Genomic DNA, 9,846 nt, shown 5'->3' on the forward strand with positions numbered 1-9,846 from the left:
CATGCTCTCATCCCGCCGTCCTGGAGTCATCTCCAGGATGCCACCCAACTCGCTTGCTCTGCTTGTACCCACAGACTTCCATGCTGTGACGGGCGCTTCTGTTTTGGCTCTGTGTCTTGTCACGGATGTAACCTCTACCATGGTCTCGGGGCTCCTGGCGCCCTGCCCCCACCTCCTCCCTCCCCGCCCCCCTTGCCCCCCGCCCTCCCTGAGGGCGGAGCTTGGAGCCCCCGGAGCCCCCCGGAGCCGGTCGACCCCCGTCCCACACGCCTCTCCCTTCGCTCTGCAGGTGGCAGGGTAAAGACCTGGAAAAGACGCTGGTTCATCCTGACTGACAACTGCCTCTACTATTTTGAATACACGACGGTGAGCGCCCGCTGCTCCGCTGGGGCTCAGGGTGGGCAGCGGTGGGGGGGGGACACGGTCGAGTTGGTCCTGCTGCATCTTTGGGGCAGGAGGAGAGTTTAAGTGACATGAAGGAGCTGAGAGGAACCCCAGGACTGGGGCCCTGGGGAGGGTGTGGGCTGTCTCAGGCCGCTGGAGCCGTGGCTCGGAGCCCGCATCTGTTCTCGGCTAGGACAGCAGACGCCCGGCCAGGAGACGGTGGCAGGGAGCAGCCTGCGTGGCCTTAGACAGGGTTATGGAGCGGAGCTAGGAGGGGTGAGCTTGGACCCATGGCCGAGAAGGAGCTCGCGCCCCGTTGAAAGGGAGACCAAGGGGACCGTGATTTCGAGAATCCAGATCTTCTGTGACAGCAGACACGAGGAAGCGCTTGATCAGAAGCAACAGCCAAGGGGCAGGATGTATAACAGAGCAAAAGCAGGGCAAAGCTAGAGGTGGCCTGGACTGGCAAGAGACGGACCCTTTCTGACGCTGGCAGTCTTGTCCGTCCTTATCCGGTGGCAGGGGACTTACAACTGCGCACACACGTGCTGCACTCGCGTCTCCTCCGCAGCAGGAGCCTGAGGGCGAAACCATCTGGTGAGACCTCTTCCGTCTTACGGAGGCCCGGCAGGTTGGTGGCTGCACTCAGACGGACTCCCCACGGCCGTGCGCTCCTGCCTCTGCCCTTCTCCCTGGTCATTGGGGGCAGCCTGTGTCCTGCTGGCAGCATGGACTTGAGCCTGCAGTGAGTCAGGCAGCTGAGCTCTGACTGAGAAGGCGAAGACTGAGAAGCGTCCTTTATGATGAAGACAGAGCAAGACAGAGCGAGAGTCCTGGCCGTGCTTGTGTCACGCTTGGCAGGAGCCAGGGCGCCGCCACACGCCTGCCCGGGAGCACGCAGATGTCGCTTCTCACAGGGGAGCGAGGGGCAGGACCGCACCAGCCCGTCATTCAGTCACTCAGCAGTTTCCAGGGGAATGCTGGCCAGGGCAGTGTGTGTTTTAAGGGCTCAGACTCATGCCCTGGAGTTCCGCAGCTGGCTCTGCTTCTCTATTGCTAAAGCCCTTTCAAACGTGAGAGGTGCTGTGTTTCAGATGCCCTGGAACAGGGCAGAGATGGTCTTTCGCTTTCACCCCCCAAAGCACGCCACGAGCAGCTCGGGACCTTTCTGTTTGGGCCCATCCCTGCTCCACATATGGGCCGCCTTCTAGACCGGTGACACCTTTAAAATCCTGGCTGTTCTCTGGACGGAAGTGAACCATAAGCCAGCATCTAAGCCTTGCCCCCTAGGTCCTGGGACACTCTCAGCGGTGAAGCAGTGGGGTCTAGTCTGGTGGTTCCTCATGGCGCTGGCCACAGCGGGGTCACCAGCATCTTATGAGGCAGTGGGAACACAGAAAGTACGTTTCTGGAGATGCCAGGCGGGGAGCCTCGGGGTCACGGTGGTAGGTGGAGATGGCCACCCAGACTTACCTGACAAAGGGGAAATCCAGGAGGCAGTGGAGAACATAGCAGCTGGGTAAGGGGAGGGCAGGACTCGTTCAGGGCCCACCATGGTGGGCAGCTGGGGCTAAGGCGCGGCCAGAGCCGAGTGGAAGGGGCAGGATGCCCCCCAGCCCTCCCCATGCCCTGGAGTCTGGGAGCAGCGAACTGAGCGGGATTTCTTCCCCTGAGTGACGTCTGCCGCAGGGGAGAAATTGGGGAAACGGGAAGAGTGACCAACAGGACTCAATTTCTGCAAGTGTGGGCAAGCGCCCTGGACGGTGAAAAAAGCGTCTACAGAGGGTGGGCAGTGAGCACCTTGTCCCCTGGACGCTGGACACCAGCAGCCCCAGAGAAGAATCAGGGCTGGGGGTCAGAGGGAAGCCCCCTCTGCCGCTTCTCTCCCGAGACCGTGGGAGTGGCCAGAGCCCAAGCCCGGCCTGGCGTTTCAGGGCGGGAGAGCTGACACTGCGCTCAGGATAGAACATAACCGTAGCTTAGTAACAGATAAGGTAAAAGCTTAAGGACAGTTGGCTGGAAATGTAATCACTGTCAGAGGAAGACGAGTGAGTATTAAAGCAGTCACAGACCAGGTGACAGATGCCGGGGACAGGCCCCGGCGTAGCTGCAACCTGCAAGCAGAAAGATCAGTTGGGAGAATGTGTCCCCAAGAGGAGAAACCCCGAAGCTGCACATCTCCCAAGAGTGCGTGTGGTGTTTTGGGAGCGTTTGTTCTGTGAAGCTTGGTGCCGAGGCCTAGCCCAGTTGGAGTCCTGACCTCGGGACAGTCTCTGGGCACTGACCCTCCGGGCACAGGGCGAGGAGGTGTGGAGGCGGGAGGTGTGGGGTGGCCTTTGCAGAGACAGGAAGCCGTGACGGCAGCCCAGAGGGCGGAGGGACAGCAGGGCTCGGTGCTGGACCGGAGTTAGGTGCCTTTTTAGTCCAGGGGGAGGTGTCCGGCAGGTGGCGTCTCTCTGGGGACCCTACAGCGGTGGGGGGCGGGGGGAGGGGGCGGAGGTAACAAGCAGGTCAGGATGCGACACAGCTCTAGTTCTGGGCACTGGGGGCGCTGAACGGGGGCACCCAGAGTGCGACGGGGGCCTCCTAGGGCTGCTGACAGTGGAGCTGAGGCTTGGAAGCTGCGGAGGCACGCTGGGCGAAGCAGCAAGCTGATTTCTGGGTGTCCCTGCTGGAGGGCCACCCGGCGCTGGTCACACCCCCTCTTCCAGAGCGACCGGGAAGCCTCCCCTGGGTGTCCTCCCGCAGAGGCCTTTTGGTGACAGGGCTGCGCAGCTGTTACATCAGCGACGCCCACACGTTTCTCGGCCCTGTTGTTTTAGAGCCTGGGCCCCGGAGCTGGTGCGCGGACTCCGTGCTGTGGGGGGAGGCGCGGGAGCCGGGCTGGTGGGCGAGGCCGCCCCAGGACCCGCGTTCCTGGGCGGAGCGCTGAGGTCTCTCTCTCTCGACCTCCTGTAGGACAAGGAGCCGCGGGGAATCATCCCCCTGGAGAACCTGGGCATCCGGGAGGTGGAAGACTCCAAAAAACCAGTGAGTGTCTCTGGTGAGCAGTTGGGGGGCACAGGAGGGGTGAAATGGCGAGGGTAACAGTTGGCCCTTGAACGCCCGACACTCGGGTTGTTTTCCGTGGCCAACGCTGCAGGGCGGCCGCTCTGCGCTGGGCTGAGGCCGTGACCGGGGAGGCGCGGCTGCACCGACAGCGGGGGCCGCACATCGTGCGTGATTCTCACCTGCTCAGAGGTCGCTGCCCGCCCGCGTTATTCAGGGGTCCGCTCTGCTTGGAAAACACCTGAAAAGCACTCGTTTGATTTAATTTAATTTAGCCGAACTGTCCACTTGCCTTTACAGTTCAGGCCAAAGATGAGACGAAATGACAGCTCTCATTTTGCCCATCTGCTCTGGCATCACGTACTGAGAACCAGCCGAGCTGTGGGGCTGTCCTTCCGTAAGAGGCAGCAGCAGAGCACGCGTGACCGGGCTCCTTCCTCTGCGAGCCTCGGACACCTCGTGGATGCCTTCCCTTTGCCGCGGAGCATCGCTCTGCCGGCTCGGCTTCAAAGGGCACTAAGTACCTGCAGTTCTCTCCGAGTTTTCCAGATAGTGGGAGCAGCGCTCACGCGCGCCTGCTCCGTATCTGGACTGAGGAGACCTGTTTCTGTACGTAGTCGGCATTGGCCAGAAGTCCGCTCCCAGGCTCCTCTTTGGCCTGGGAAAACGTCCGTAGCGCGGGTACTTTATGAAGGTCAGACGAAGGATGATCATCTCTTTTGAAACCAAGTTCTCCCCTTTGGGGAACAAGTGTTCGCTTTTCCTTGGGAGCCGCTCCCTCGGGTCCTCGTCACGCGCTGCCTCTCTCCACTTCTCAGAACTGCTTCGAGCTCTACATCCCGGACAGCAAGGACCAGGTGATTAAGGCGTGTAAGACAGAGGCCGACGGGCGCGTGGTGGAGGGGAACCACACGGTGTACCGGATCTCTGCCCCGAGCCCCGAGGAGAAGGAGGAGTGGATCAAGTGCATCAAGTGAGTGGCGGTGGGGGGACCTTGCCCGGCGAAGCCCCGCGCTGCCTGCGCCCCTCCGCGCCCGTGCGCCGAACCCTCGTCGGAGCTCCCGTCTTGCCGAGGCAGCGTTTTTAAGAGAGCCCCGCACCTGGGTTTTCCGAGGGCAGCTCAGGGACCCAGGGAGGGGACGCAGGCGCAGGCTTCAGGCCCAGGTGGCACGGGCCAGCCTGGCCTCTTCACGTCTTAGGAAGCCGGTCTCATCTGCAGGGTGGCGGCTCAGCGGAGACCGTAGCTGAGGGGTCATGTGTGGTCCACCCCCGTTGCTGAGAAAGGCTGGCTGCGGTCATCCATTCTGTCTTCCATATCGTTCATACTCTGTAGCCCAGGAAGCCAAGCCCTTTGCCGTCACCTGCAGACACGTTTGGCCCCGCCATTGAGGTGGATGCTGACCCCTCCTCGGGGTGGCCCCATGTCTGCCGGGCGCTGGCCCTGTCTCCTCGTGGGATTCGCAGACATGCAAGCTGCACGGCTCAGCTCCTTGGACCTCCCGGGAGCCCCTGGAGGTCCGTGCCACAGGGTGGCTGTCCCTGTGTGGCACGAGGACACAGGCACAGTGAGGTGAACTCAGCCGTCCCAAACCACAGAGGCCTACTGTCCTTCAGACCCAAGGACCCGTCCTCACTGTGTGTGGCACTTGGCTCTGGCCTCCCGTGCTCTGACGCATCTCCAGCGAAGGCGCCAGAGGAGGGATCTGATCAGGCAGAAGCTCTTCCTGAAGCTGCTGGGAAGCTTCTGCAGAAGGTCAGGTGCAGACAGCTTTCTTCTCGTCAGTGCTCTTCCCAGGAGCTTCCACAGGCACGAGGCCACCAGCCGTCTCCGCACGTGCACCCAGCGTGCGCAGAGAGCTGCAAGCAGCAGGGATCTATGTGCAAGGCCAGGGCGGGGCTGCCAGCCCGGAGCACTTCACTGTGTCCTGGGGCCCCTTCCACGTGGACCGGAGCCCCCCCCCCCCCGCCCCCCGCCGCCCCCAGGGCTTAGCCCACCCAGGAAGCAGAGGCAGACTCACCCTAACACCCCAGAGATGGAAGCGGGTTCCCTCCCAAGCCCTGCGGGGCCAGACGCCTGCACGGCAAGGTCTCTTGGGATGTGTTCTGGGTCCTTTCCAGCTCTTGCTTCCCACGGAGCCAAGGAGCTGTTTCACGGACTCATCCTCTCTGGGAACGGGGCCCGGTCAGCTCGCGGGAGCCCTCCCGCACTGGTTAAGTGCAGAGTCCGTGGTCATCTGGGCTGGCGAGCCTTCCCAGAGACGGCGGCACTGGGGATGTTGCTTCTCAGGGAAAGCAAGTTAAACTCTGGAATGGGGCTCACCACTTGCGTGGAAGTGGAGAATGACAGAGGGGACGGCAAGTGGCGGAGGCGGCTGTCACTGTCCTTGCTGGCTTTCCCGGGGCCGGGGCCAGTGCCAGGGCCTCCAGGCTGCCAGCAGGTTGCTGGGGCTCCAGCTGTTCAAGGAAAGGTCTTGGCTGTCGAGCTGGTGTGCGCGGGGACTCAGAAGTTACTGGGTAGATGGAGTTCCCAGCGTGGCGCAGTGGAAACAAATCCGACGAGGAACCATGAGGTTGTGGGTTCGATCCCTGGCCTCGCTCAGGAGTTTAGGATCCAGCGCTGCTGTGAGCTGCGGTGTAGGTGGCAGATGCAGCTCCGGTCTGGCATTGCTGTGGCTGTGGTATAGACCGGCAGCTGTAGCTCCCATTAGACCCCTAGCCTGGGAACCTCCACAGGCCGTGGGTGTGGCCCTAAAAGGACAAAAGACAAAAAAAAAAAAAAGTTACTGGGTAGAGACCTTGGCCTCCACCCAAACCCACCACAGGCCAGATGCTTCGGGGCTGTGTGGCGCTCCCTGCTCCAGGCAGCCGCCACTGTCACCGCGGAACTAAAGCACCGCGTTCGTTTTGCGGAGTCGGAGCACAGCGGTAAGCGCGCGTTGGATTCCCAGACGTGGACTGATGACTGGGTTGGGACAGGCCAATGTGCCCCACAGTTATCCTGCCACATGTATCATGTCTCCTGAGGCGCGTCCTTCCCTTGCTGTGTAGACACAGGGAAGGTTGACCTATGCCGTGGCCTTCACAGGGGCAGGCGAGCAGGGAGGGGGCCTGGCTGCTGCCGGGGACCCCTGCCCCGGGGTGGCATCTCCTGGCCCTGTTCCTCAGTCTCCTCTCCTCTCTCCCTCTCTGTGCTGTAGGGCGGCCATCAGCAGGGACCCTTTCTACGAGATGCTCGCCGCGAGGAAGAAGAAGGTCTCCTCCGCGAAGAGGCACTGAGCCTGCGGCAGCCGGTGCCAAGCCGGTGCGCGCGGCGAGGGAGGCCCGGAGCGCGAGGCCCAGCGCAGCCTCCCACGCCCGCACCCCGGAGCAGCGTCTGAATGGGAGCCTCTTGCCAGGCGCCGCCCTGCCTCCTGGAGACCAGCTTTCGGCTTTTGCTCACTTTTGCGCCTGGGAGAAGGGGAGGGGTTACCACGGGGGAGGCGGGGCCTGACGCCTTCCCGCCGGGTTTTGAGCCTTTCTTTCTAGAAAGAACAGCGCTCCTGCCGCCCGGCCGCCTCCCCACGTCCCCGCTCAGCAGGTCTGATAGCAGAGCTCGGAGCTGACCGTTTACCTCCAGTTCCCCCCGGGAAGAAGCCCTCACCCTGCCCCGCAAAACCTGCGTATCCGTATCTCACTCTGTGTTAAGAAGAAAGGTGGAATGGAAGCGACGCCACGTACGATAAAGATATATTTTTGTTTTTTAAAGAAAGAGAAAGTTACCGTCGAGCCGTCCAGATGCGCCCTGCCTGGCGCTTGGGGAGCTTCTCCCTGGAGAAGAGGCTCCCTGGGCCGCTGTGCTGGGGTGGCCCGGGCCAGGGGAGGCGGGAGCTTGTCTGGGTGAAGGAGGTGCCAGCCATGGGGCAGGTGGCGCTGCTCCAGCCGAGGCCTCCCCGCCCAGGCGCCCCGGGGGGGCCCCCCCTGCTGCTCTTGCCTTTTCCGAGTTCCTGCTCGTTGGGCTTTAAGATACAAAGGCAGCATCTTTCCTTGAGCGACACACCTAGTAACCAAAACTGAGGAGGTGGCCCCCGGCTCCGGGAAGGCCTGTTTCTCACTTGGTTTGTCTTCCTCCCGCCCGCAAACTCCCTTCCTCGTTCTAGAGGAAGGAGGAGGCCTGACCCGATCCCCTTAGGGCTTCACCGCTTCTGCCTCCGGTGGTCCGGCCCTCCTCACCGGGCCGCCGTCGGTGTGTGCTGGGCCCTCGGGGGAGCGGGCCTCTGGCTGTGGGCCGGGCGCCGAGCCAGAGGGCGAGCCAGTCGGCCTCCTGGGTGTCGGCCTCGCCCTCCTAACTGGCGTGAAGGAGCCGCGAAGGCCGCTCTCCCGCCGTTCTCTCAGGGACTCTCGGGGCAGCTCCTGCCACCCGCCTGGGCCCGGCGCCGGTCCAGGCAGAGCTGGGCTGGCCGGGCCACCGCATCGTCCCCCCGTCGCCGGGACCGGGCAGTGCAGTGCGCCGCCTCCCTGGCACAGGACCCGGCTCCTCTGACGCCTTCAGGGCAGGCTCACATCTCTGGAAATAGCTCTGGTGAAGAGGGGTGGGGGCTCTCTGCCCACCCCCCAACTCCCGTAGGTCCTGCCTAGAGCGGCTTCAGGCGTTTCTATGCTGGAGCTCATGAAGGTGATGGAAGAGGGTCCAGGCTGGGAACCCCAACTTTCTGGGCAGGAGAACCAGGGTGGTGTGGGCCGAGGTCCAGGCGGTTTGGGGGCCGCAGCTGGAGCCCCTCTGGCTGGCTGAGTCCCCGGCCCTGGTTCTCACGAATATCAGAGAGGCACCTGGAGCAGTATTCGTCTATTTATCAGAGGTGTAAATAGTCCATGTATAGTTTTCCTCCTTTTAGATTATTTTGTATTTGTTTAAAAAAAAAGTTTTGTCAAAATATAAAGAAATGACTGAAAGTTGCTGACAGGGTTTTTAAAAAATTATAATTATTATTCCAATTGTTTTTCTGTTTGTTTTTTGCATTGTAACAAGCACCAAGGAACTGCAGCCAATAAACTCCCATACTGCCCGAACCCCTTTGTCGCACGTGGTGGTGCTTCGTGGCCGGATGGGCTCCGGGTGGGAAGGTCGTGCCCGTCAGAGCCGTGATGTGACCTCTGTCTTCCATCCCAAGTGGGGAGGACGGCCCTGCCTTCTATCAGGAGAGCAGAGTGAAAGGGTCCTCGCGCAGCCATCCCTTTTGGGAGGAAGAAACGGATGTCAAACATCCAACCTAAGATCAAGAAACGTGACTCGAGCTCCCGTCAGCATTCTTTCAGTTTCCAGATATGCCCGCCCAATGCGAGGGCAGCGGCGCAGAGAGACAGCGCTCCAAAGCCGAGGGGACTCCCGGCACAGCACCGCAGGGTGACACGGGCAAGCCGGGCCTGTCCCCTGGCCGGCGGTCCCGCCAGCCGCATCGCGGTCCCATCTTTGCCACGTGCCTCGTGCCGGCAGCGCTGTCCTGCCGTCCCTTCCGTGACTTCACCGGAAAGAGGGACCACTTAGGTGCGAAGGACAGTTCTCCTTCCTTCCGAGCCCAACGCAGTTACTGTGCGCCTTCCTCGTCGCCTCCTTCTCGTGCCTGTCCCTGACCTCTTCCCCCTTGATTCCTTCCCTTCAAGTTACACAGGTGTCCCCGTCTCTCATTTAGAAGAAATGGCAACAGGACAGGGATGAGTGTGCTGTGCTGAAGGTTCTCCGCAGAAGCATCAGCTGAGAAAAAGGAGTAACACCAGATAGGAAAGGAAGAAGGAAAACGAACTTAATTGGCAGATTACGTGACCGCGGATAGAGACAATCCTAAGGAATCTCCCCAAAACGACTAGCTCATAAATGAATTCAGCAGGGATTCAGGCTATAAGATCCATGTACAAAAGTCAAATTTTTCGACACACAAGCAGTGATCCATCAAAATGAGAACAATTCCACTTACAATAGCATCACAAAGAAAGAAATAGAAATTTGAAGGTGCAGAAGGTACTTAGAAAATAACGGGACATCCATGAAGGTTTAGAATTAAGGGCTTAATTGGAAGGACCCAGTCTCCATGGATTGGAAGACCGAAGGTGGCAGAGCTTCCCAAACCGATCTGCAGACTCTGCACCGTCCCCGTCAACATCTCAGCTGGCGTTTTTGCAGAAATGGAAAAGCCTGTCCTAAAACGTACGTGGAAATGGAAGGAACCAAGTGTGGCCATCCCGAAAAAGAGTGAACTTGGACTCTCTTCCTGACCTCAGAGCCCCACAATCAAGACTGAATGTCTCTCTGGCAGTTCCCGTCGTGGCTCGGAGGTAACACACCCAACTAGAACCCATGAGGATGTGGGTTCGATCCCTGGTCTCGCTGGATGTGTTAAGGACCCAGCATTGCTGTGAGCTGTGGTGTAGGTTGCAGATGCA

The 9,846-nt window shown here is 60.8% G+C and overlaps 1 protein-coding gene across 7 annotated transcripts in view; it reads left to right on the top strand.

Annotated features, from left to right (window-relative positions):
• The window catches only part of CYTH1 (cytohesin 1), a 76,121-nt gene extending 67,643 nt beyond the window's left edge, over window positions 1-8,478 (top strand). For 2 of the 7 annotated variants that reach the window (XM_047756725.1, XM_047756726.1), the window contains exons 10-13: window positions 288-366; window positions 3,343-3,414; window positions 4,251-4,405; window positions 4,766-6,023. In XM_047756725.1, the coding sequence (XP_047612681.1) occupies window positions 288-366; window positions 3,343-3,414; window positions 4,251-4,405; window positions 4,766-5,006 (547 nt within the window). In that variant the 3' untranslated portion in view covers window positions 5,007-6,023. Of the gene's footprint in view, window positions 1-287; window positions 367-3,342; window positions 3,428-4,250; window positions 4,406-4,651; window positions 6,025-6,629 lie in introns of those variants that run through there. The other 5 variants (XR_007131599.1, XR_007131598.1, XM_047756724.1 and 2 more) reach the window with 5 other exon arrangements.
• The last annotated feature ends 1,368 nt before the right edge of the window (window positions 8,479-9,846 follow it).

The sequence above is a fragment of the Phacochoerus africanus genome, chromosome 14, assembly GCF_016906955.1.
Source record: "Phacochoerus africanus isolate WHEZ1 chromosome 14, ROS_Pafr_v1, whole genome shotgun sequence".
Taxonomy (NCBI): Eukaryota; Metazoa; Chordata; class Mammalia; order Artiodactyla; family Suidae; genus Phacochoerus; species Phacochoerus africanus.